At 38.2% G+C, this 27,976-nt stretch overlaps 1 protein-coding gene across 24 annotated transcripts; it reads right to left on the bottom strand.

Annotated features, from left to right (window-relative positions):
- Positions 1 to 393: 393 nt before the first annotated feature.
- add1 (adducin 1 (alpha)) lies at positions 394 to 27,340 on the bottom strand. Of its 24 annotated transcripts, none has more exons than XM_032569887.1 (20): positions 27,202 to 27,340; positions 19,960 to 20,168; positions 19,687 to 19,849; positions 19,185 to 19,336; positions 18,565 to 18,645; positions 18,272 to 18,421; positions 18,044 to 18,187; positions 17,865 to 17,963; positions 17,416 to 17,589; positions 16,381 to 16,731; positions 12,603 to 12,698; positions 12,396 to 12,488; positions 12,024 to 12,041; positions 10,005 to 10,091; positions 8,687 to 8,843; positions 7,229 to 7,576; positions 5,579 to 5,668; positions 4,291 to 4,306; positions 2,757 to 2,810; positions 2,208 to 2,340 (listed from the first exon to the last, which is right to left on the bottom strand). In XM_032569887.1, the coding sequence occupies exons 2-19, from the start codon at positions 20,152 to 20,154 to the stop codon at positions 2,759 to 2,761; spliced, it is 2,466 nt and encodes an 821-aa protein (XP_032425778.1). In that variant the 5' UTR covers positions 20,155 to 20,168; positions 27,202 to 27,340; the 3' UTR covers positions 2,208 to 2,340; positions 2,757 to 2,758. The 24 variants fall into 24 exon arrangements, 17 of the variants coding, with proteins under 17 accessions (XP_032425773.1, XP_032425770.1, XP_032425775.1 ...); XR_004340132.1 differs by lacking the exon at positions 4,291 to 4,306 and adding an exon at positions 4,837 to 4,870 and having other exon boundaries at positions 2,241 to 2,340; XR_004340133.1 differs by lacking the exon at positions 4,291 to 4,306 and adding an exon at positions 4,833 to 4,870 and having other exon boundaries at positions 2,290 to 2,340.
- Positions 27,341 to 27,976: the final 636 nt, after the last annotated feature.

Below are 27,976 nucleotides of genomic sequence, written 5' to 3' on the forward strand. Positions count from 1 at the left end.
TAGTAGTAGTAGTAGTACTTTACCTTTACAGCAGAAAGGAAACTATACATTTCAGTGGGGTTGTTTATACACAAAATTGTAAAAAGTGTGGCATGTACTACATTCATAACCATTTTCTCTGATTCCCCCAAATACCTTTCCCATGTCAATCTTGTTGGTTGTAGCTTCAAGTTTATGTGATGCAGGGACTGAAGCTTATAGTGTAGTTAAAAGCACTGCCATTCTGAGAGCTGAAATGGGATGAGTTAAATCCAATCATAGACATGTCAAAATGATCTAGTCAAACACTAGACCTAAAACCAATTAAAATCTGAGGAACGACCTGTTAATTGATATTCGGAGATGCTCATTGTAGAGAATTATACAGAATTGTAAGAACCAATCACACAATTCTGCTTTTCATGGTAGTGTTTCTTTTTATTTGTCATTGTAGAATAGAGGTGGATCCATGACGACAGAAAAAAAAAGTGGTTTAATAACTTTGTAAATTGAGTAGTAACCAAATATTTAAATTGGGAATAATTCAGACAAACAAAAATCAGCATAATGTAAGATTAAACAAAATAAAATAAAATAAGGCTGATTTAAATGAATATGGGGATATTAGTAGTGGTATCAGCACAAAAAAGTTGAAATATAACCCAAATTCAGATTGAAGCCCTTCATTGCAATGCAAGTCAATCATATTTGCCATCAGTAGCCAATTTCTTAAAGCACTTCAGGACTCTTTGTTAAAGCAGGATGAATAAAAACAACCTAAGCCTAAAAAACCTAAGAAAAGTGGCCTGAATGTGAACATCAAACTGTTTCCTTTCCCCATCTATCGATCGCAATCACAACAAAAGTTGTTTTTTTTTCTCCAGTGTACATTGTCTTTACGGTCAACAGGTATTCACAGCCCAGGTTTCGCAATTTATTTTACCAAGTAAATGTCCAGATCTATGGTTATAAGACATGATTGAAAATGCAGCTTTGTAAGACGTTCTCCATGAATAAATGGAACTGGATAAAAGCAGTATCTGGCAAAAGCTGTGGATTTAGGACAGAAAAGGGGCCACAGTTCCCTCTCACAAAGAGCAATAATGGATTAATCTAATCTGAGACAAAACTAAAACCTAGATGTAATATAGCTGCTTGTATAGAGCTTGTAAAGTGAAACAAGAGAGCAAATACAAAAGTCATGATGAAACCATTAGAATAAAAGAAAAAATACAAATGTACACATTCCTTCACAATAAAAGGCTTGCAGCCAGTGGCAGATACATTGCATGACGCCTCAGACTGATCAGCAAGCACAATGTTAGTTACAAACAAGGCAGGACTAACCTTGCATAACAGAGCAGTGTTCTTACTTAATATGGCCTGTAAGGTATTTGACCAGCATTAAATAAAGAACCATGTCAGTAAGCAATGCAATGTTTAAAAAAAAGAGAGAGAGAGAAGAATAAGCATTACATGTTTGCTAAGATTGAACAATTTCATTGGAATTATTGCATTTTGGACAAGAGCATATAACTATTCCAAAGTAGCTCGGCTGTAGCTCTCCCGTCTGCTGACGTAATTAAATGAGTGCAGAGCTTCAGGGATGCATGTATGAAATTTGTAGTCAGCACTTGTCATAAATCTCCATCAGCTCAGTGAGAGGCTAGAACCTCCTCGCCTTACAGCGACAGACATATTCAGATACAATCCCTATACATTCTAGTGGTTACATTGGTTAATTAAAAAAAAACAACAATAAAACTCTCCAACGTCACTAAGCATGTGAACCTGTAGTTATAGACATGCATAAACACCAGGTGGAGTGTATGAGACAGATTGCACTCACAACTAAAAGCCTTTAATAATTAAAAACCTTAATGCGATTATTTTTTACATTGTATACAAAATTGGCACACACTAATAAGCAAAAGCAGGTTAATAAGCTTGTTACAAAAGATACAAAAAGAACCAAAGTATAATTGTGGAAGTGTGGCTCACTTGAAGAGTATATTGACAGAAAAAAAAAAAAAACAAGAACCAAAATGAAGCCGAGGCCAGACTTATCCAACGTTCTCCGATTCAGGACTGTCTATTTTTTGTTTTTCTTTAGGAAGGAAGGTGTGCGGAACTTCTTTTTCTTTTTGGAGGGGGATTTGCTGGGAGACTCCTCTCCTTCCTGGTCCCCAGCGTCAGCGGCCTCCTCCCCGTCAGCTGCCTCTGTGGTGGCAGCTGCTGGGGTGGAGTCTTCGACGGGCAGAGCCGGAGCCTCGGAGGGGTCGTCAGGGGTTAAATCTGGAAGGGTCTGTCTCAGGGTGGCTGCATCACTCTCATCCTTAAAGGTTTGTTCAGGCAATGACTCTGATGGGGGGGAAAGGGAGAGAGTTACAGAACGCTAAAGACAAACTGATGGTTATGCGACAGTAAAGTATCAGCAAGTCACTTCCTGGTTAAACGGTGAAATCCATACAATTTGCTACATGAAAAGGACCAACTCCATAAAGAAACTAGCGGTTTGAGTCTAAATAAAAGTCGCTCACTCCCACAGGTGACATTCTATCGAAAACCATAAGAGTGTAGGATAAACACACACTATAATAACTCACTTCACAGTCAGTCTACCTCAAAACAAAGTCAAGAACGCTCCATTAAAATCATAAATATATTACAAAGCTCTCCTTCAGAAGTGCCAATAAGCAACATAACAGACTAAACAATCGCCAGTATTTCTTCTTTCTGACGTTAAAGCTTGCGCACATATTTCTTGTTTGTTTTACCTTCACTTAAACAGGGAAATCTTAATGACTGCAGTTCTCTTGTTCATTTGTACCCTGTGTACAAACAGAATAAAGTGGAAAAAGAACAAAACAAGCACTGGTGAAAGTCCAAAGATTCAACAATGTTTCAATATTTAAAAAATAAAATAAAAACAACAACACGCACATGTCAACTCTGGAGCCATTCTCATTAATGGCTCATTAGTCATTCAAGTAGTCATGAATTATAAAATCACAAAAGACTGCATGTAGGTTACGCATTAAAAGCGCCAGGAGTTAAGAATTTGAGTTCACCATTTTTTTTTTTTGTCGTCTGTTTTTGAAACTCAACCAATCTGTTGGAGTGCAGAAGTTCTCAGGAAAATATACATGATAAACTAGCACCAAGTGATATTTTTTATATATATTTAAAGATGTACTTCTGCAGCCGATAGGTGTAAAACTTTACAAGTATCTAGTTTGTGCAACAGTCTGACAAAAATACGATGACATGAGATTTTAGCACCGTTTTCCTGAGGGTGGGGAGGAATAAAGAATATCTGTCTTTTGTCTCCAATGAAAGCTTCATGAATCACAAACTTTAAGTAGCGTAGAATATTGGTAGTTTTTATGATTGCTTTAATCCAAGTTGGCTCTCATGCCAAAAAAGCAATGTAATATTTGTAATTATATTACAAGCATTATAATTAACATGAACTTAGTTTTGATCTGGCCTGACTAACAGACTTTATTTTCTACACTGCATAAACATTTCTTTATTTCGTAATTTAGTTTGTTTGTGTAATTAGTTCCATTTTGTCTGAACTTAATGCGTAATGTTATGCCGAGTTTGATGAAGTACAATTTGAATTACATTTTTTTAAACAATTTTCTATATTTGAATAAACATTTAAGAGGAGATTTGACAAGAGGGAATCAGGGAAACGTCATATTTTAAGGCATTTCACTGTTCAAGTGCAATATACTTTTTAAAAAAAATCAAATTCAATGAGACCTAATTTTAAATAGCTGATGTCACTACTGACTAAAATATTTTTTTCCATACTGAGCAGCCCAATTTGTAGATGAGATTGTCTGTATGCAAGAACTTGTATATAAATAAAAGGTCTATAAAGCTCTATTTTTGAAGAAGTGGAGTCTAAACCATGTAAAGCAATTTTTCTGTCAATCCATCCATAACCCCATTCAAAAAATACTTCAAAGACAGACATCTGTTGCATACAGATGGTCAGCTTGAAAACAACAAACAGCATCCACAACAGTCCCAAAAGCTGCCAGACAACAACGACATTATTCTTTTTTAGTATAGCCCATGCGAAAGAGAGAGACCAGTATGAAACAGGACCATAGAGAGCTTTTAGCAGCGTCTTCATTCAACAACTCGAGTCAGTCAGAACAGCGATAAGATCAAACACCACAGACAGACAGACACTGGAGACCAATGAGCAAACAGCCAGCCTTCAACAACCAGGTTTCAAGCTAAACCGACAGCAGCCAGTTTGGTTGGAAAGCTTCACTCAAAGCACTGCTGTACCTGGTAAAGGACACGCCTGCAGGACAGACAACATTTCAACACATTTTAAACCACTGAAAGATTGTTTTTAATGAGACAGAAATATACATTTAAAGAATGTGCTTATGTGCAAGAAAGGTTGGTTAATTTCACAGTGAGTAGTTGTCAGGAGGAAAAGAGGTTATCTAACACAAAAGAGTGAGCTGGCTGTGAGGTTTACTTCATGAGTGTCGCTCCACAATACCAATTTAAAAGATGTAAGGAAAAAATACTTTTTTTTTTTTTTTTTGCCGTGGTGACATACTTTTTCTAAATAATAATAATAAAAAATAAACAGGGAGACATAGGAAGAGAGAGGAGCTCTGAAATAACCCCCACCAAGCCCAAATTAGAAATTCAGAGGAGAAAGAATAGTCACAAACCCCAACAAACAGGTTAGTTTGGACAAAGAACCAAGTCTGCTACTGAAGCCATGCAAAGAGAAACAGGGTAAATGAGCAAACATAAACGTGGAGAGGTGAACAATAACTAGGAGGGTGGCGAGGAGGTGGAACAGTACATACTTACTATGGCAACAGGTACTCTTTTGTATTTCCATCTCCTGATTGTAAACGCAGCCACAAAGAAGAAAAAGCACAAGTAGAAACAAATGTCTATGCAGATCAAACCACAAGCAACATGGTAAATAAAATTGAAAAAAAAAAACGAAAAAAATTGGAGAAAATAACTGAAGATCGAAAAGAACAAAAGAAAAGGGGGGACCATTTTTGGAAGACCCCAAAACAGATGGAGAATGGCAGTGAGAGGAGAGACTGTACAGAGACGTTAAAACATTTCTGTATCAGATTACACCAGTAATCAGAAGCTGTATAATAAAGAGACAAATTAAGTTTTATTTCTACAGCCAGTTCCAGTATCATCACTGATGATGCTGATAAAGGTGTAATCCAACAGTAATAAAGACCAAGAGGGATAACAATAATCAAGCAGTAAAATTCCTGTTTGAAATATTCCCTGCTGCTTTTCTCAGCAGGGAATATTGCTGAGAATAATTTACAAATGTGCAAATTTTTATGCACATTTGCATAAAAATTTTGAGAAAAATCAACTCCTCTTGGGCTTTTATTAAAGAAACACAAACCTTGTAGTAGTAGTAGTATTAAAGAGCACAACAGACCCACAGAGAGAAGGGGCAGGTGCAGAGACAGGAGCCTCTACAATCCATTTGTAAGTCCTGAACACCAGAGCTGAGAGAAACAAACCCCATGCCAAACCAAGCAACTTTGTTAACGCCGTCAGGCTAACATACCTTCTTCTGCTCTGACAGGAGTACTTGGTGGTGTGGTTGTGGGTTTTGGGTCTTTGTCATCCTCCTCAGCCTCTACTTGTTGCTCTGGATCTGAAAGAAACATCCCCAATAAGAAGCCACTCAGAGCATTTACAGTTCTAGTCACATTTGTTGACAGCCCTGACAAAGGTGTGTAAAATAAGCTCATCTTTTATTGCAACAGAGAGAGTGGCTTTGGGTCTTTCTGTTGATCATATGCTTACTGAAAGATCATACAAGCAGCCCATTTTTGGGTTTCTACTACAGAGAACTCCAACAAGGTTCTTCAAGGCCTCATCTCACCTATACCCACAGTTAAAGTCCCAGAAGACTTCAGCAAACTTTCCATGTTTACATTTGTAATGGTACAACAAAAACAAAGCAGCTGTAGATTATGTCAAATGGTTGTTATGGAGAAATTGTAACACCTAGATATCATTTTTTTTTTGCTACAGCTCCCCAACAATGAGCTTTGGAGATTTTAAAGTATTTAGTATACTACAGCTCCATTTGTTTTAAGAAGTCTAATCGTCTTGCATCCATTTCCTGACTTAAGACGATCTATCATTTGGATTGAATGTTGTATTGTCTTTCATATTCTGAGCAAACATAATGTTATACTCTAGTTTATCTGAAAATAATTAAGTTCACAGAAATGCGGTTGAACTTAAAATAGCAAGATCGTATCATTGGGGTAAAAATAATAAAAACGATGGCTTATTTTTTCACCTCACTGAAGAAATGTACCGTTACATTTTTCTTAAACTTTCATTGTGACATTATTTTACTACAACACAATCTTAAGCCATTTCACACATCCTTACCACTTGCTGCCATTAAATGTGGCTTGAACTGTAAGAACAAAACTTTAAAGAGAATTCAATTCTTTTAATTTATAAATGCCAAAAAAACATTGTCAATCAGCTTGTTTCAATACAAAAGAGGGAGGACAACATAAGGACTCAAAAACCAGGAGAAAGACAAAAACCAAAAACAAACAAATAACAGCAAAATATTTCAAACATTTCCTACAAAAGCAGAACTAAAACTCCAAAACCAGTTTCAAAAGATTATGTTATGGAAATAAGAAGGGACATATGACAACATAAAAAAAAAAGACGTTGGCAGGAAGAAAAGGAGTCCATTTATTTTCAGAGTAGGTGGGTTTAACAAGTTTTCTCTGATGTCTAATAATCTGATTGGATGACCAAACTCAGGAACAGCTTCTTCACATTTCACTACAGAAGGACTTTTATTACACCAGGAGAGAGGAACTCCAAGCATCCGCTCTCCTCGGCTTCGTCCAATCAAACTGCAAAGAAGGATCAAATGTGCCAAAGCTTTGATGCCTTTTGTCAAGACATCAGAGATGGGCATTCAGGGGAGTAAAAGGGACCCAAAACAACCAAGCAGAGCCTTCGGAGATGAAATGCGGGAAAGGAGAGAGCTTGCACACGATGAAACAATAGCAGCAGCAGGCTCCAATCCCTCAGAGAGAGGATAGGAAACAGCAGGCAGGAATTCCCAGATTCCCAGTGAGGTGGTAAGTAGTAAGACAAGCCCGGGATGAGCAGGGAAGGGAGAGAGGAAGGCCAGAGCTTTTTTGGGATGTCTCCGTTTCATCTGGTGTACCTGCGGCCCAACCTCCCTCTGCCGCTTTCACATCCGGCGGGTTCTTGATGAGGGCTCGCACCACAGCGCTGTGGAACTCCTTGTGTGGGGAATCAGGAGTCGACAACATCTCATCTCCTGCTGAAAGCTCATCATCTGCTACCGTCGCTGCAGAATCGGCGCCGCTGCAATCAGGCTGGGGGGCAGGAGACCCATCAGAAGAAGCTGGAGGCTGGGTTTCCTCCAAGCTGGACGAATCAGTTGGATGAAGAGTAGTGGACAATGTGGTTTGACCCGATGCTACGGCTTCTGGCTCTGGTCTGGGTGCGTTGGAGATTGATCCTTTAATACTGTTCTTCTGTTGTTGCACTGTAAATCCATGTTTTTGCATGTTGGTGTGGAGAGATGACATAGTTTGGCCATTCTGAACAATGAGGTTGAACAAAGTAATTATATTTTATTAAGCAAAGGTTAAAACTCTAGTTGAACAAAAAAAAAAACGTACCCATTTGTAATATGCTTCTTTAGGACACCAGTCACATAAAGAAGTGTAATTTGTGTCACTAAACGGCACACAGTAAGTTCCTTTAATTATATTTTCAAATTTATTCACACTCATTGAACACTCATTTGAGAAAATAGTGAAACTCACAATCCCAACAACATATACAGTTTTGGGGGGTGTCAAACATCACTAAGTGGAGTTTATAGTGACAATGATAAATCTGAATTCTTTCATGATACAAAATTTATCAGGATAAATAGTCCTGTCGCTATAAGCAATAAATCAATCACATGATGGATTAAAACAAGCTAAAATTTGTATTTGCATAATTTATAGTTTCTCTTTCTACCAAAAACTGGATGATAAAAGTCTTCAGTCTGGTACATTTGTCTCAATGAGCCCTTATTTTCAAAGGACAATTTTGTCTACAGAAAGTTCATAATTCATTTTATTTGTCGTTTCTGTTGCAATGTTAATTTATTTTGAATGTTTAAAATGTCTTCCAGTTCCAGTGTCAAATGGTCATTAGAATTTAAAGTTTATTGAGTTTTGAGAAAATGTTCTTGCATTATTATGTTATTACCACTATTTTATTTGAAAATGGTCACACAGTAACAATATTACCGTTTATCGCAATGACTTCTGGTACAACTTATAGTCCAACAAAATTTGTTATTGTGACTGGACTAGCAATAAATGATGAGCTGTAAATGATAAGATGAATGGCCTGCAGTTTTAAAGGATTTAATTAAAGAGCATAAATCACGAGTGATTGCAGAAGTCACTGATTTGTAAGGAACTCATTATCTAAAACATAAAAGTTGTAGATAAGCTTTCATTTATATCAGAAAATAATTTTTCACAGTTAAAAAAAAATGTTAACTATGGTTACAAATTTTCTTTTTTTTTTTGTTTCACTTGGAGATTACCATTCAAAAGATGTTAGTGTGGTCTGCCTCCCATGGCACATTTACCTTCACCTCCTTTCTGTTTCTGCTCCACTTCCCGGCGGTATTCTTCCAGCTCCTGGTCGGTTAGCTTATTGAAGGGGTTCGGACCAGTCTTGCTCACAATAACCTTGGGTTGGTACTCCTTCTCAATAATGGCCTTGGATGCGGTCACCAGCTCACCCTTCAAGACACACAAGTGAGAAAAAGAATTCGGCATCAGAGGGTGGGGTCGTTCTGAGTACAGCTATGTGAAGAAAACTGTCTGCAGAACCAGAAGGCTGGAAACAGAGTTTGAGAAGTGGCAGTCAGTAACAATCAGCAGCTTCTGTGGCTAAAGTTAGCCTAAAGCTAGTTTCCAATATAAAGAGACAATCGTACATATCGGTTCTTGTGCAAAAATCATGAGCTACATCGACTGAAATGTAACTTTTGGTTTATAATGATGAGGATTTTTAGGACAAAAGAACTTGATTCTGAGTACTACAAGTCTAAGCGTCCCTAGTGGCAGCAACAAGCACTAAGCAACAGATGTAGACAATGAGATAGCATATTTCCCATACAACCATTTTGATTACTTGTCCAGAGTCCAAAACATTTCAGACTTCAATACAGATATTCAATTTCTCACCAGAAAAAAAAAAAGAAAGAAAAATCACAGAGACAGCTTCAATAAGAAGAATGTTTTTAAGAAGGGTGTTAGGAAAGGAGTCACCCGTTGAGACTGAACAACTAATCAAAATGCTTTAGATGTGGGCATCCCCTGGACCAAATTTATGCTGAAATCAGTATCAAACTAAAAACCTTTTTTTGCATAAAGTTTAAAGTGGATTAGTAAACAGTCCAAACATTTAAGCTTCACTCAGTCAAGATACCTTGAGCTTCTCTAAGTAAGTTGTCATAATCAAAAGGGGGGAAAAAGGAGTGGTGATAGTCAAGGAAATTTGTATATGAAATTGAAAAGTTTGAGAATAACTTACAACTGCAAAAAATACAAAAATAAAATAGCTTTTTGCTCTGATTCGGCAGATTCCAGATCCATGCACCAATTTAGTGTCAATTCTCTTGATAATTATTTCTCAGAAGAGTCGTTATAGAAAATCGCTTCCTGTGTTTTCAACCCAAACATTAACAAGATTTGCAAGCAAAAACTTAACTTTACACATTTTAATATTGTCTTTCGTTGTTATTTTTAAGCCAGAATACTTAAGCAATTCTTAAGGCATCCAACAAATTTTTGCCCCCCAGTGTAACTTTACTCCAGTACCAAATTTGGACCAAAGTTGCCCGGACTTGTGTATCCCACTACAGGGTCAAATAGATTTGTGATTGGAGCAGTAAGTACCTTTCTAATTGTTTTAGCAGGACTATAGGACCCCTCGGACACATCAAGGCCATCAATAGTGTCTGTACAGTCAGACAGAGGGGCATCCTGCAATAGCAAACCATGTAAAGGGGGGGGAGCACAATCGAGTACATCCAAATAAGCAGTCTGTCAAGCAGTCACACTCACACAACAGGGGGAAAGAGTACAGCAACATCCCACAGAACATATTCTTAAGCAGAACAAAGAAAACATTTTAATCTTGAAGATTAAGCAGTTCTGCAGGATTTTTCTTTAGCAAGTCAAAACGTTGCTCAATTTCTAGGGGGTCCTCATTTTAGCTAACAATATGTAAACTGACTTTTCACTGTTGCGTTTATAGATATAGTGCCTTGCAGAAGTATCCAAACCGCTTGAGCCATTTCACATGTTCTTATGTTAATTTTTTATGTATTTTTTTTTTTTACCCCTCCATGGGGTCTTTTTGTGGGCTCTAGTGTCCCTTATGTGACAGTAGACTGACAGGAAATGGGGAAGGAGAGGGGGGAAGACATGCGGCAAATGTCGTCGGGTCCGGGAGTCGAACCCGCGACGGCCGCGTCGAGGACTCAAGGCCTCCAAATATGGGTCGCGCTAACCGCTACGCCACCACGGCACGCCCCAATTTTTTATGTATTTTATCGGGAGTGTGTGGGATAAACCAACATAAAGTAGCTGATAATTGAACTGAAGTGAAAGGAAAAATAGATACAATGTTTTCATTTTTCTCAAAGTAAAAATCTGAACTGTGTAGTGGGTAGTCTTTTAAACCCACTTAGGCCAATAGACAAAAATAAAATCTTATGCAACCTGTTGCCTTTGAAAGCATCCTAAATTATAAAGAGAGTCCACTGGAGTGCAAGTTAATCCCTTTAGAAATAAATTTGTTTTGTGAAGGCCTATAGGTTCACTACAGAACATTAGTGAACAAAACTATCAAAGACCACAGAACACAACAAAAGGTCATGGATAAAGTTGTGGAAAACCTGCTAGATGCTGGAAAACACTCGAGACTGGGGCAGAGGGTCATCTCAAGTTAGGACAGCAGCACTAAACTGCATGGCTTATGTCAAAGTGTATGGCGTTACAATGGCCTAGTCCAAACCTACAAACAATAGACTGCAGCAGGCAGGACTGTTTTTTTGGGGGGGGGGGTTTCTCCGCAGATGCTCTCCATCCAATCTAATGGAATTTGAGCGATTTTACAAAGAAGAATTAATATCAAACTCAGATGCTACCTTTTATGAATCACTTCCCTTCCACTTCACCATTGTTCACTTTGTTGTCTGTCAGATAAATTCCCAATAAAATACACCAAGACTTGTGGCTGTAACATTAAAAAATGTGCAAATTTGAAGAGCTACGAATACCTTTTCGAAGCACCTGCACACCCAAGCATACTAAAACCACTTGAGGGAAGTACATGCACACAGGAACCATAGTAGAAAAATGGAGTCAAGTTATGAAAAGCATGGCAGCAGAGAAAGTGGTAGCCATTATTATCATGCTTTTCAAACTGTCAACACAAGATGATGGTCAATGCTGGTTGGGGTATAGGAGACTATTGGTCATGCCTCATAAGATGTCACTACTATTGCACTGACTTGAGCCTAAAAATCTAAAGACATAAAGAGGATAAAGTCCAATTCCCCTCCAGGAAAATGAAAAGGAAATAGCAAAAACATTCACAGCATCTTGAACCCGAGCCATGCAAACAGAACCAATGAGTCAAGTCTTCATGTTATGAATTCTTTCCAAACCATGAGGGGAAAACCTTGCACATGCATAAGAAAAATAAAGAGAACTGTTGCTTAGTTACAACAGGACCTTTTGTTTAGTATATCAAAACTAGAAACTCTAAAGGTAGTAAATGTAGCTGTGATGCTCAAAAGACAGAACAATGTTGCTAAATAAATAAAATTGGGTATGAAAATGGACGAATTCTGAGCTGGCAGAAATATGGAAACCAAATTATGTTTACCTTTCAAACACATTACTCACCTGCAAGAACGACAATCTCTGTGATCAAAGAATAATGTCATAATTATGAAGTCCCCCACATCCTAACAACAACACAGAGGACTTTTTGTTGTCTAATTAGGAAATAATTTTAGTAATTAAGATTAAAATATTGGAATTAAACTGATTTTAAAGTTTTTTTCAATGCAGCTCAGTGTCCAGAACAACTTCATGCGCATTGTTCTGATATTGTTTTGATTCAGACATGCCTCCTGACCTGGATTGAGAGTATTGGAAAATTTGCTTTTAAGTTGTCTTAAAGGACAAGTGATTCAAACCATATTCATTAGCATCAAGTCCAGGTCAGGAAAGTTACAGCAGCGAAGCATGGAGGCGTTAACATCATACACTGACCTGGTTAAAGGTCCGTTCCACCACAGTGCCAGCACACAGAACCTGAGACTGTGGTCCTGCAGTCTTTATGTCCTGCAGGTTCTGCTCCCGGATCTAACAATCAAACAAAAATACATTTTTTATATGGTTAGAGTGAAACATATCTTGTTGTAGAGTTTCAAATATTCAAATGAGGCGACATTTAACTACACAAAAACACTACAATACCTTATTCCTCATTTCCAGGACTTCCTTTGGGTCGGTGTTCAGTGGGATAAACTGATTGGCTACTCCAGCCTGGCGAAGGCTTTCTTCTTTAGTCCACTGTAAACACGATGTAAAGTGTTAAACAGTTAAAACAGGGACACCGAATGGCAAGAAAAAATAAAATAAAACTAGCACAAAAATATATGTAGACATAACTCAATGCAGGCTTTACAAATCATGCAAAATAAAATAAAAAATCCACAAAGTTTGATGACTTATTTTTTAAAGTGAGTCAATGATGATGAAGGTTTAGGTAGGTTTTAGCATGTTTTATTTTTATGATCCTAGAAAATCTAGGATATTTTTTGAGGATTACTGCATGTAAATAATTAGGCACATGTGGGAATCAGTTACCTACCCATCACATCAGCTGTTCTGAAATATCATCTTAATGACATTGTAAGAATTTTTGTTCTTTAGGCAGCACGAGGCAAAGCATTAAATACATGATTTTTGATTCAGGAGAGTATTTGGATATCTTATCTTTTTCTTTCCTTATTTTAATATCTTCACGTATTATTAATTGAAAAGTATCTTGGCTACTGAAAACTCTAAGGAGAGACAGCAGGACATGCAACTTTTCATTCAAATTTGTGTTGTTTTTTTCACCCATTGGGTAAATAGGTTTCACAACACTTTATGAAATATTTACTAATGAAAATAGTAGAGGTCACATATAATGGAATGCAGATAATGACAATACACATGGAGTTAAAATGCTTAGTTATTTCTTAAGTTTTTCTAACTCAAGGGTAGGCTTAATTCTAATCACAAAAACTAGCAATATTACTACTTTTTGAATTCTGAAATTGTACTAAAATTGTTTTTGTACTTTTTATGGCCACAATAATATTTGTGGTAGTGTATTCATATTAACTTATACAAAACGGGAAGAAAATTAGCACCAAATGTTTTGAAATGCTCCAGACTGAAAAATATGTAAAGATGTTTAAATACAGGCATCAGACCAGAACCTACAAATCCTGAAATCTGAGTTTTAATCTCATATCTGAGCAAATAAGTCTTGTTCATTAATTTATGAAAGTAAGAACCTCTGAAAATAATAATTTATGATAATAATAATGGGGCCGTGGTATACAAGTGATGCTTGTTTCAAGCCACCAGATTTATCGGCTTATATTTTCTTAGACAATTTTCGACTAAGAAAATTTCTGCTCCTGAATCCACTTTATGAAAAAATTATAATACGATTTATCACTGTTGTTTTGTAACAATGGAAGTCATTTGTCATCATCATTGATCTACCATTTAAACTAAAATCAAACAGAATTACACTGAAAATCAACTGAAGACAAATAACAGCATGGGTCAACAAGAAGAAAAAAAAAAGGGCTGGGGCAGTGTGGGGAGATGTGAGGGCTGAGTGGCTGTGAGTGGTGGAGAGGTGAGAGGTGGCTGGGTGGCTGACTGAGACGATGAGGCTGGCTTACGAAGCGAGAGTGGCAGTGAGGGGTGAGCTGGCATCACCAAAGTCATTTTCCAGGCTGATACACAACAAGGACAACAGAGATAAGAAAGAAACACACCCGAGAACACTCGGATATTTTGGGACAAATGGGAGCTACCATCACAAAGCTAAAAACAAAGAACATCCTCTTTGCACAGGATGAAATCTTTCACAACCCTGTGCTGAGTTTATCAAATTTGTGTAAACTTGGTAATGCTCAGAGTGATTAAAAGGGAAATTATTCATCCATTTCTAGCATTAAACGGAATGAGCAGCAAATGAAGATATAACACCAACTTTCATGCCACCTAGTGAACTATTTTAACGTAAGCATGTAACTTGCAGTGGGGAGCAAAATCTCATGACTTCATTCCTGTGTTTACTCCAAGTTTGGTTGCATGGTTGCCAAACCAGAAGAGGAGGGGGGGAGCTAGATGAGGAAAAGGTGCTGGATGGGTACAGCAGGGTTGGGTTGGTTGAGTATGAGATGAACATGTAAAGATGATATACTCACTGAGAAAGAGTCTCACAACATAACATTTCCTACTTTCCCAACAGGAGATAGTTGATTCAAAAAGTCAAGTCAGATTTTAATATGTTTTTTTTGTTGTTCTTTTTTTCTTAAAACAAATTTAATCATGCAGGCACTGAAGATTTTATAGAAGCTGCTTTTCAGAATAAAACTAAAACCAAAAATTAGACAAAAAAAAAATTAGAGGCAAAATAAACTAGGAGTAGCAAGAAAAAATGAATAAGCAGGTTGCACGGAAGCTTTTTCTTATATAGCACCCCAACAAACACTGGAACCCCCGCTATAGATGTGTAAAAACACCTTCCTCTTATTGTAGAAGTACAATTTACACTGAAAAACCAACCTGTGACTAACTTGATCAACTGGAAAATTGATGCCAATCTTAAGATTTTTTAACAACTAAAAGTAGTGAGAATTAAACTAGAACTGTGAGTTTCTTTGCAACAAACACTCCAGGTACGTCTTGGTTGAAACAAAAGACAAATGGGGGAGAAAATGACTCATGGCAAGTATTAAGTGCCAAGTATGGTGGAAGATCTGTGATGCTGTGGGAAGTTTTTATCTTGTGAAGGCCCTAAGACTGTTTTATAGTGTATTCAATCATGAACTTGTTGACATTCTTGAATATTTTGAATAGAGATCATGGAAAAATTTGAAATAGGCTCAGAACAATGCTCCAGAACATTTTGCCAAAGCAACACAGATATAGGCTGCCACACAAGTCAATCTTTTTCTATGACTATATAGGTCTAGAGACCATAAACCTGTAGAAACCCTGTGAACTAAACTAAGTAGTGCACGAAAAAGGAACAGCAGCAGCTTTGGGCAATCTAGAGATTTCCTAAAAGATTGTCCCCCCCTGTCTCTCTAGTATCCAAAATAAATAAACATTTATGGGTAAATTAAAAATAAATACTTCTGTGTGAGAACAGATTATTTTATTTGAAGGCTCTTCATACATCTTTACCAGAGGTGCCAAAAGCTTTGTAAGGTGATAAAGCTACAACTTTCAGTTTCAATTCATATTTTTGTCACTATTCCAGAAAAAAATAAATATTCTCAGAGGCATGCCCCGTTCCATTGGTTCCTTGAAAAATAGATTAAAGACTCATCTTTACAGCAAAGCGACGTGCGTCTTCAGCAAATCTAGATTCTCCTGATTTTAAATAATAGTTGGATTCATTTTTAAGAAACAAAAAAAGTCAGCGTCAAGATGCAAAGAAAAAAAAAAATTGTTGCCCTCAGGATGAGCGATTGTGTGGTGAGCAGCAACATCCCTGTCTTGCTGCATTCACCTGCCTACCTGAGGACTCATGCCACACCCCTGCTGCTCGCTCCTCTGGGAAAAACATCAACATGTACAATGCATTTCACAACAACACATGCTGTGGGGCATGCTCTGGGCAGCTGGCCCGGCATCGTGAAGCTTTCGGAGACCAGAAGTAAACAAAGAGTCAAGAGTGCAGTCTTAGAAAGGTGGTTTGGTAGGTGTACTTCACTTGCAGCAGAAAAGAAACACAAAAGTCCAACAGTAATTAGACACTGGTTTTTACAGAGGTAGATTGTGGGTCACCAGGTTTTTTAATGAAAGTTTATGACATAATTAACCATCAATTGATATTCAAGCTTTACTTTTCCATTTTAGTCTCCCCACTCCCTCAGGATGCCGAACAGCTACCCAATGCTACCAAGAAGGTAGCTGTAAATTCTATACTATGAACAATAAGGTAGGCACAGACCAAGCAGTTGGTTATACAGCTTGGCACGCAGACACCGGACGAGAGAGACTGCAGCAAGGGTTTGACGTGATCGTGTGTTATGTTCGTCCACACCTTAGGCTTCGACTTGGGGCTGGTGCCGTCGGGCCCGTCCTCGTAGGGCTCGTCGGGCCGGCTGCCGGCATTGACCCAGCGGGTCTTGTCGCGCTGGCCGCGCTGGAAGCTGTGTTTCAGCGGGGAGCGAGCGCCTGAGTCGCTGTCCTCCCCATAGGAGTAACCGCCGTGGGCGGAGGAAGCGAGCTCCGCGTCACTGTACTTTTTACCTTTGTCTCGCAGAGCCGGGCAGCGGTAAGGATAGCCCGTCCTGTAGCCCTGGAGACATGGAGAAAACAGCAGGAGTTAGAAGTTGATCCTGTGAACATTTATAAAAATATATATATACACAGACCCATTCAATAAGTTAGAATACTATAGAAAAGTACATTTATTTCAGTAACTCCATCACCACATAAAACACTTTAAATAGATTAGAGAGACCGATGTCTTAGCGAATGTATTTGTTCTGCTAACAGTTAGCAGTTAATGAAAAAATATTAAAATTTTAATATTACATCACACCAACTAAAAATATGTTTTCAAAAACATATGAGCAAGTATTAAACATACTGTATATGCATGTGTTTAATACTTGCTTAAAAGTTATATTCAAAAGGTACTTTTAATCTGACAAAAGAGGCTCATTGGGACATATGTTCCAATTTATTGAATATGAATGCAGAATTTTTGAGAAATCAGAGTAAAATGTGATACTTCAAATATAAAAGGATGTAAAAAAAAAAAAAAGAAAGAAAGAAAAAGTATGAAGTGCTTTATTATCTAGAAGTGTTGATTTTTCCCCCCATATTTTACACAACAAAACTCAACCATTTTTTCCAGTATCCATTAGCATGAGCTGCCTGTGCTAGCACAACAAATTTGTACCATTCAGGTATATAATAATATAAACACCAGTTTTGAGCAGTAAACCTCGTAGCAGTATGCGCACATTGTTCTTACCAAATTGTCGAGCATTCTCATGAGAGCCTCAAACTCCTGCTCCCCGATTTGCCACTTGGGGTGTGTTGACGACCCGTCGCCTGCTGGCTCAGGGACACGTGGCCTTGATTTATACTTAGCAGGGTCCAGCATTACCAGATTGTCGGGCCCTCCAGCGCTGGCCAGTGTTCGCACCTGAAAAACATTGAGGAATTCAAGGAGACAAACCACAGACAGATCCAGAGCAGAGAGAAAAATGAACGAAAAAAAAGGTGGAAAGTAGGACATAAACAGCAAGGATGTGCAGCAAACAGCAACAAGAAGAAAGGAGGGGTTATGGGAAGACAATAGATAATGGTAGTTGTTATGGAAGATGAGGACAAATAAAAACCTAAATGAATTTGATGTCTCATTTGTTAAAGTGTAATCTATCAGATAAAGTAACTTTACAGGCCTCAGGTTAGACCTACCTGGATTTCACAGGCGGTCACCAGGTTGTGGATGTAATAGAAAGCCTCCTCCACTGTTTCTCCAACTGACACCAAGCCATGATTCCTGAGGATGAGAACCTGAAAGAAAGACAAAAACATCTAAGTCACATAGCCCAAGCTTTACTCGACTTATTTTCGCTTTCACGTCCTGGAGGTACCTTGCTCTTCGGCCCAAGAGACTTCTGTATGAGACCTCTTTCTTCATCATCCACCAATATGCCGTGGTAATCATGATAGCTCACTTCCCCGAGGGACAGAGCTTCAGGTGAGATAGGCAACAGCCCACATTTCATGGCTGACACCTGCAGAAGAAGCACAGAGTGTCATGAAACATCTCGATAGCTATAGGCAGTACGTTGCTCGTTAAAGACATCGTGTGCGCTTACCGCTGCACCTGCCGCTGTGTGTATATGTACAATACACTTGACATCAGGCCGTGCAGCATAGATGGCGGAGTGGAGCATGAAGCCAGCCTGATTGACCCCCAGGTTGGTGCTTCCTCGGTCTACAATCTCACCTTGAAGATCTATCTTTACCTGAAAGTGATTCAACATGAAGGATTGCTCAAAGTTATCTTGTGGACTTCTTTCACTCAGTACCTCAAAATGTGAGGAAAACAACATGTGTGAAGTTGTTTAAAAATATTGAAATTCTAATAAATGTCTACAGTGAATCTTACCAAACTAGAGGCGGTGACTTCACTGTAAAGGAGCCCAAAGGGAACAATGAGGAAGCGTTCCTGGTCTGAGTTCACTCTGACCTACAGAACAAAATATGTGCAAGTTAATAATAATTTATTATTCTCGATCCAATCCCAACAATCCCAGGAAGGTGCTGCAATAGCTCTTTGCAAAGTCTTGACTAAAATGGTTAATGAAAACTGTAACATTTTAGTTACTGTTTTATTTTGTGTTTAAATATAAACATCACTTGTAGCTTTCTGAAATGGATAAAAACTACTCTTCAAATAATATGGAAGTCATTATTTAAATAAACTTCTAGAGAATATTTACTTGCCTACAACTTACCTACTTAACTCTATATTTTACTATTTTGAAAACCAACACATGGGAATTAATGAGGCTTTTATGTGAAATTCCTACTTTGTGTAATCCTAGTATCAAGATAATTTGAGATGGAATCCATTTGTTTTTCTTAAAGCCCAAGCAAATCAAAGTTACCACGACTAAAACTTTACATATATGCAAATTAATTCCAATCTACATTTATTTAGTAAACTGCTGGGTTAATAAAATTGTTCAAGGAGCACCGTTTTATTCCATGTGAGAGGAATCTTACTGTCAGGTGGTTATAGATGAGCTCAGACCATCCGAACAAGTCAGCGAGCCGGTAGAAAGCAGCCAGTTTGCAGCGGAGAAGCTTCTCGCCCTTGTCGTAGGAAATGGAGTCTGAGCCTCGCAGATCATTGACTGGCGTCACCATTCCCAAACCTACGGAGAGAAATAGGCAACATGCAAAGATTGCAATCAGTTACAAAACTACTTTATTTAATTCAGTGCAGTTTCAGCTCTCAAGGTACTTTACATAACATAAGTCAATTATACACACTGTAATAAAAAACTCTGCAGTCAAGCTCCATTTTTATGCAAATTGATGTTAGGAGGCTCTGCCATGTACAACACTAAAAGAAACGAGGAAAACAACTTATTATGCTTAGTGAAACACAGCTGGTGTCATTGTCCTGCAGTTAACTATGGCATACTCCGCATTACTCATTGTGAGTGCAGACATAGCAGTGCTGAGGTCAGAAAGTCCTCTACAATCACTCGTTCCTGCTTACTCATGTTGAGCGCTGCCATGCCTCCTTGTGGTGCAGCTGGGTACATGGAAGGCATGCTGGTGGTCATGAAGTCTGCGATCTGCTGCAAGGCCAACAGGCTGGTGGGCGTCTTCCCCTTCTTCAGCTGATCCTGGATCATCGTCTCCAACTCTTCACAAAAAGCCTGTCAGTTGAGTACAAAGAAGATGGTTTTAAAGTTGCCAGCTTGTGCATTACAGTAAATTTTAATATTCCCCGATTGATCTGATTGGCAGGGAGTGTAACTAGACTGACGGGGCTCTGAAGGATCATGGAGACCCTCTTTCTCTGCTCCATCATATTGAAGTCCTGCCGCAGGTCCGGCGCCATGTTTCTCTCCCTCTGGTACTCGGGGCTGCTCTCATCCACCCGGTCGAAGTACCGCTCCTTGTGTGGGACGGTGGTGGGAGGGGGGGCCGTCACCACCCCGGCACCTGACTCGCCGTTCATCCTGAGTTGGCCTCCTGCAGCAAGAACGGAGAAGACAAGGCTTAACATTTTCTATTGCTGCGTCATAAACATTGTTGCGTGTCATCACATAATAAAACATGAGAGATTAACCAGAGTCTCTTTAGGGATGAGACAATATTTTTCCGATTTTTGAGTAAGCACACAGCTGAACACTAAACTAAACCATTCTTAGCAACCTTTCAAAGATTAATGCTTTTATTTCTACACACACGCTGGGTATATTTTCTTATGTTTGTGTGCACATAAAAGGAATTAACAACGTAGGGTTGGACTAGATTCTTTGGTTCTAAACACTGCATAAAAAAGGATTGTGCAATAAAAGAAAATCCATCCTGGCAGCAGTCGATCAGTTCCTTCACTATTTTCACCAATTTCATAGCAAATTTCTCATTTCATAGCAAATCTTACACTGATAGGTAAGATTTTCCTAGTAAATTGAAACAAAAAAAATTATATTTGAGACATCTGCTTATCCTTGCAGTGTCCCAGGGGAGCTGGTGCACATCTCCAGCTGTCATTGGTAGAGAGGCGGGGTATACCACTGACAGGATGCCAGTCTTTCACAAAGTCAATGAACCCACTCCCTCTCCTACTTCCTGCCATACTCATGCATTTGCTTTTTCTAGTTCACAGAGGTTCTGATTGATTCCTCTATGAACTAGACAAGCTAGTTTAGCATAGCTGGTCAATGATTGGCAAAGAAACTGCACAAAAATCACAAAGCAAGATTTAATCACTGCAGCGCAGTAGTTCTTTACCAGTTGGCTGTTTTTTTATGTCATGGCGTTGACTTTACTAATCTACTGTAAGCAAAGGAATGAATAATTTATAAACATTATCTACTCCATTTGTTCACTGCTGAAAAACGATCCCCCAAAGAAAACAGCGAGCAAGCGAAGGGCAGATAAAAGACAAATTAAAGGTGGAGATCTGGTCCATTTCCTGATAACTGCCGAGTGTTGGAGTAGATCAGTGGTCTCCACCCGTCTATCACAGTACAGCCAACTCAAGTTTCGACTCCAGCTGGACACAGGCAGACTTTGCAAGAGAAAAAACGCAAGCGAGTATTCACAGAGGCCGAGGCAGCCCATTAGTCTGCATCAATACAAATGTTCAGCCACAACTCCCAGTGCAACTGCTGGCCCGACTCGAAGCATGCAGCATCACTGTGGGAGCCGACAGAACCGCTCAGTGTTTCTGTCCGTTTCCATCAATGTTCAACAAAACCAATAAAAATCAACTGTCTCTTTGCATCTTGGTTCAGAATACAGCAAAATTAATATTAGTAGAGACACTTGAGGTGATGTATCCCTGTGATACTATTTTACTAGTGGTTCTAGTTATAATCCAATTATATACGTAAATCCACAAGTACCAATGCTTTCACATAAACACTCAAATGTAGTTTAAAAATCAGATTTAACAATGTCTGACAGCCTTGAAGTTGAATCCAACAGCCAAAGCGACTCAACAACCCTGCGGTGTCTGCAGTTCGTGTCAGCCTGATTCCTACTGTAGGGTCCTAATGCTTCCGGACTCTCTGTCAGATCTAATTCACTTTGTTGTAGATTGCCTTAAAACCACATGCTGAGCTTGCTGTTGGTCGTTCATGTTTGTGTTTCTATAGCAGCAGAAAGACGAAACATCTGAGTCCAGAGAAAAATCCAAACTAAAGAAGCAACACAACCCAAACAGATACAATAATCAAGATATTCTATTAAACGCTTTGTGTGTGTAAACTACAGTGGATTTATTTAGACAGTTGGAAAAGATAAAATTTGAACAGATTCAATGATCTACACTCTTAAAAAAAAAAAATCAACCAAACAAAGCTAAAGAAACCTTTGTTTACATTTCATAGAGTATAATAAAAATTACTTTGTCAATTACTTTGTGCCAAGAAAAAAAAAATACACCAACTTCCTTTATTAATAACTAATGATAGTCAGATTTTAGATGCTAACAGAATCCACTCAAGGCTAATGCCAAAGAATAGGAACTTTCATAATCAATGATAGATGTTGCTTAGAAGTGCTTTACTTCAGTCAGTTTGTTCATTATGTTTCCTCGAAGTATGTAAACAAAAAGTTAAACATCAACATCATGCATTTTTTACAGTTTAGCAATGCACCAAAAGCACTCAATAAGAAACTAGAACACAGAAATACATTACCACCAGTTAAACTGGTAAAAAGAACAACAGGAATCGTGTGGTCCTCGAAGAAACAACTTTGAGGGATCAATTTATAAGCCAAACACACACACTGAAACATAATTAGGTCATTCCATAAGCATCTTCCAATCAATCTGTTCACATTAAATTCCTGCTGCACTCACTGACACCAACTGATTACATCTGGCTCTGATGCAAGAGACAACATGAATGTTTCCAGCCAATGTTAACAATGGCTGACACAAACACGATTTCAAGGTTGATTATTTTTTGTCGACAGCTTAGCAGTAAAAGAGCCACAGAGACAGGAAGTGTTCTCCAACTATGTCAAAGGCTGTCGTTTCAACAGAATCCCCCTTTTCTCCACAGAAATGTAGGCCCTTTGTACTCGATGAGCCTCTGCTCCTGTTGAGAGTGCAGTCGCCATGGAAACCAAAATTATTACCATAGAAACACAAGACATCCCTTTTAAAGATTACTGTTACGCAAGAAAAGCAGCAGGCTAACATCACACGGCAAGCAAACCAGATTCCCCAGGATGACAACCTTTCAACAAGTCTGTTAGTCATTTCATATTAAAATCATGTCACGGACTCATTGAGAGAAAACTGAAAGCATCTGAGGATGAATGGATAGTGCAGACTGTCAAAACTTTAATTTACCCAACCACTCATCAGTGAGGAAGAACTCCCTAAACAGGGCTACAAGACAGAATGACTATTTATTTTTATAGCAATAGAAGAGGGAACTAATTTCTTTGTCCCAGACAACTATGCATATTATGTACACGTTTCTTCAACGGATCAGATAAAAATCCTAATTGAATATACCCAAAGTTTTGCCTTGATTCCAATTAATAAAGATTCACACTAGCTTTTGTTAGTCTTATTAACTCATTTATTACAGTGTTGTGGTCATGTTCTAGTTCAGACACTGATAAAAAAAAAGTATGTTCAGGAAGTCTTTTGGTAGTGACCGGTATTTTGTCCACATAGCTCTCTTCTGCATGGACTCACTTCTCCTGAACAGCTTTACATAGTGAAGCAGTGATAGGACTCGCTGATAATTTGGCTCATAAGCTGGCTTTTCTGGTGGTTCCAGTTAATCACATGGGCAAAAGTTACAGAAAATTTTATCTACTTCATAACTTCAAAAGGTGTTGCTTTATTTGCCTAAATACTAAAGTCTAATGTTTTAGCAGCTTGCTGAGTTGAGTTCAGGTCTCTGCCCAGTCAACTGGGCACATCACATCAGAAGTCAATAGGCTTAATTTCACTGTAAACGTCAGCGTGAAAGTTTAAATCACAGACTGGATATCAACTTCAAAACTTGGTGATATTTCTTGTTAGTGAATTATATTTTATTGTACAAGCTGCAGAAGTAACAGGACTCTGTTCATGCAGTTCCAATTAATTATGCAGAGAACATTTGCAGAGAAGTCTGTTTTCCCACAACTTTGACAAACAGACGTCTGCAGTGAAAACAAATTCTCCACTGAATGTCCAAAAGATCCATCAAATCCTCTCCAAAAACATGCCATTGGAGTGACTAAGTGAAGAGATCATCATAACACACGTTTAAGAACCGAGCTAAAAGTGTTGTTAGAGTTTCAATGCATACTGGTCTTATAAGCTGTTTTTAATATCCAACTAAAGGCCACAAACAAGACGCATCTAAAGATCTCTGTGCTGGATGCCTTTCATTAGAGGAACAGAAGAACAGCAGACACTCATGTGATTCTATGACAACAGATTCTCCATGTGCTATAACCACCACAAACAAAAATTGGTGTGAATTTAACACCATGTCAAGCAGGGTCTCATTACGTGCTCTAAACTGTAATTAGTGTACACAGATAAGTCTATTGTTGACATGCCGAGACAACAGGCAAACTTGAACTAGATTTAAGAGAGTGAGGCAACAACATGTGCTTATTACTGCCATCACTGATCCAAACACTGGTAAGTAGCAATTTCTTTTCCTCGGGTTGAGTAAAATAGAATGTGGCCTTCATGTATGAAAACTGCTCTATAATTAAAGACTGAATGATGTTTTTTTATTTGCAAATAACTGAGAAATTCAGTATGCCATATATGAATGTGTTTGCTGCTAAACATGATGCACATCAACCCCACAACCAAAAGCAAATACTTTGTGAAGACTCTAGCTAAAGCTGGTAAATGTGATTATCTACTGGTAAATTAGTTCTATATCAAGACAGGGTCAAAGGCCACTCAGTGAAGAAGATTCCATTGCACTCAGGGAGTAAAGATTTTGATTTTTGACGAAATGTCCTGGTGTCTGATGAAACTAAAACTGAAGTAAAAAGACAAAGGTTGCATGACTGAGAACATTTCAACTGCAAAGAGAAATAATGAAACTGCAACGTACAAGAATCCCCTTAAAGACCAAATGATACTCATTCCTAGTTGCCATCAAATTAATAATAAAAAAAAAAAAAATCAGAAGTCATCCTTGCTACATTTAGCAAATAAGACAGAATATCCCTATAAAAAGCCACTGAAATTATTTTCATTCATGATTTGAGGCAAAACAAACCACCTGCTTCAATGTAATAATAATGAAAAAATGAATGAATTAACAAGACATGCCTGGTGAGGGAGGGGTAGTGGATGATGGGAATTACATCTCGCAAAAAAGCAATTTATAAATTATGTATCAGAAGAGTTTTGCAGTAGTTATGAGCATCAACGGCTCATCTGACAAATGAAAAATGAAATACGGAATGGATTTTTTTTTTTATGCACCAAGTAACAATTATATTTTCATAAAACACAATCTCCATTTTTTTTTCAAACTTAAAACACCTTTTTTGCTCAAGTTTTTGTGACGACACATCTCATTCCGTTGTTGAAATTAAGAGAGAATAAAAATGTTTCCTATACGCTAAAGGAAAAAAAAACTGCATGGGAAATGCATCATCTGTTCTTCAGTCCAGCCACAGACAGAGAAACAGTAAATACTCATATGATTCTATGACAGCGACTGGAGCCATCTCGGACACATGGTTCTCTAATAAAACACATCATCCCTGGTACAGTCTCCCTAAATCCACTAGCAGTTTCAGACTGCTATTACTGTGTCATTCTGTTTTGTAGCTTTTAACAAAAATAGAATAGTATATTGATTGTTAAAAGAAGCTTCAGTGAGTGGGTGCTGTGGCATGACAGCTTCCTTACCATAAGAACTGCTTCAGGCAGACACAGTTAAATGAGTATTTGGACAGGAAGGAAGGAGAGAGTAATATAGTAAAAACAGGGCAGAAAAATGAGGAACACATTTTCAGCTGCACTGCAGTTGAGGGTGTGGAAAGTGCGAGTTAAACAAACATAGCGCCTGCAACTACAACCAGTGTGTACATGTACTAATTGAGTTTGTGTTGAGGGTGGTAGCACAGAACCAGAGTCACAGAACCGAGCCCTGTCCTTTGGGAGGTTTGGTTGTTCTAACAGAATTACCAGAACCAGAAAGTATTTACTTCGGTCTGTACAGTTTGGCTTTGCAACATCTCTCACAGCAGAATGGCGAACATACTTCTAAAAAGGGCTACACAATATTGGGAAACCGTAAAGCTGCAATATCGTTGTTAAATAATGTGATTTGCCATATTTCACCATGTTCTGGTTTCTTCCCCATAAAATATTACAAAATGTGCCTTCTTGATCACTAAAATATATCCAGTCTGAGAGTGCATGGCTGAGAAAAGGCAACCCAAATAGACAAATATATCAATGAAAGAAAGGAAAAAAGTCTGAATATGTGGCACTAAATTACAATTAAACAATCCAACAGATATTGGACCCAAGTAAGTCATTTCCAATTGTGATTTCTATGTGCTGGTATGCTGAATAAATTGGGCAATTCCACCTCTCAGTGAAATCCACAAAATGTAATAAATCTATGTTCATGATCACTGATGGATCCAGTGATCATTCAGTCTCATTCATAATGTCAATATGTAAGCCTCATGGTCAGGCTACAAAACACACTAAAATTGTCAAATTCATTGGATTACACAAGCTGCATTTGTTCAGAAAACTTCATAAACTTATTATTTTACCAGTGGAGTAATAACAGCCTTAATGTTCCAACAAAAATAATCATAATTTAATAATACAAATAACTTCTTATTAAAGTGCCTGTTAAACATGCTACATTTGTGTTTATACCTTTTGCCATGAAAATCAATGTACTGACATTGGTCATTTTTGCACAACCCGTTCTTTACAAATCTAGTGTTGTCCAAATTTAATCAGTCTAATTGGATTTGATTAAGCTGTTGTTCTTTTTTTTACCTTGTATGCATTTATTTAAAAAAAAAATAAAAAGTACAACTATCAGCTCCCCATATGGACGTTCCTCTAATATTACTCGCAACACAGCTGAACAAAACGGGATTTGCACACCCATCGTTGGGGAGGAGGGAAATACTCCCCAGAGGAACATTTATACAAAAACACACCTACAGCAGCGAGACCACGAGAAATGCAAAAATAATGCAACTACACTGAAGGCCTGCTCTGGTAGCAAGAGCTAACGACGCTTAAAGCGAAAGACCTCGGGCCCAAAGTGTCCTCCCTGGCTGCTTTCCAGACACTAAGGCGACTCAGAGAAGGTGAATCATTTAAATCGAAAGAAAAAAAACGCAAAGGTCGTCGTTTGGTATCGGATAATTTGCAGAAATGGCTCTGTTTAGACTCCCCCGCAACACATTAGCCAAACATAGATCACCACTGCAAATACATACTGCCAGATTTCTGCAGAGACAAAAAAAAAAAAAAACACGGAAAAAATTGCACGTAACAAGCCAAGCATGCCCCATATTTACTTACCCTCTATTTAATACGCTGGCGAAATTAAAACAAAAGCCGAGCAAAGACTGACCGAGGGTTCTCCTTGTTTTTCTCCCCTCCCCTAGTGCTTTCAGAGTGGGTTTATCTCCGCTCCCGTCCGTCCTCCCCCGCCCATGAACCTTCATGCCACTAGGGTGCGGCATGCACTAATCCCTGGCTCTCTATTGGTCAGTTTAAACCACGTGACGTTGCCAGTTTTAGTGATTGGAGCGTAAACTATGAGCCTGCCTCTGAAATGCATCGTGCATTATGGACTCTTTCTCCTTATATTTCCATAATAACATACAACAACAATCTTGGTGCAACATAATATTTGTCTAGAGTGACAAAACAGAATAATGAAGAACTAGGATTTTGATGAAATTGAATTTTTAGTACATACTACAATGAATGTATTTTGAAAGCAAAGGATATTTACCCAACCCACTGACAATACCTCATATCATCAAATTCCTTATTGTAATTAAATATAGATTACTGTGCAATTGCACTTGCATTGTCTATTTTTAGGTATAAGGTTTAATGAAGACGTTTGTTTGCTATTTAGTTTATTATACTGTTGTGCTTTTGTCCCCCACAATTCTACAGAGAAACTGGATAATCTAAAAAAACAAATTATTTCCTTCCATGTCCAGGAATCCAACATATTCTGTTCGTTTTTTCTTCTTCAAGCATTGAATTCCCTTCTATTGTTGGATAAAAAAATTTAAAGATGTCCACTGGCTTCAAATGTTGTTCACTGTGACTATGTCGA

The sequence above is a fragment of the Xiphophorus hellerii genome, chromosome 8 (genome assembly GCF_003331165.1).
Source record: "Xiphophorus hellerii strain 12219 chromosome 8, Xiphophorus_hellerii-4.1, whole genome shotgun sequence".
NCBI classification, from domain to species: domain Eukaryota; kingdom Metazoa; phylum Chordata; class Actinopteri; order Cyprinodontiformes; family Poeciliidae; genus Xiphophorus; species Xiphophorus hellerii.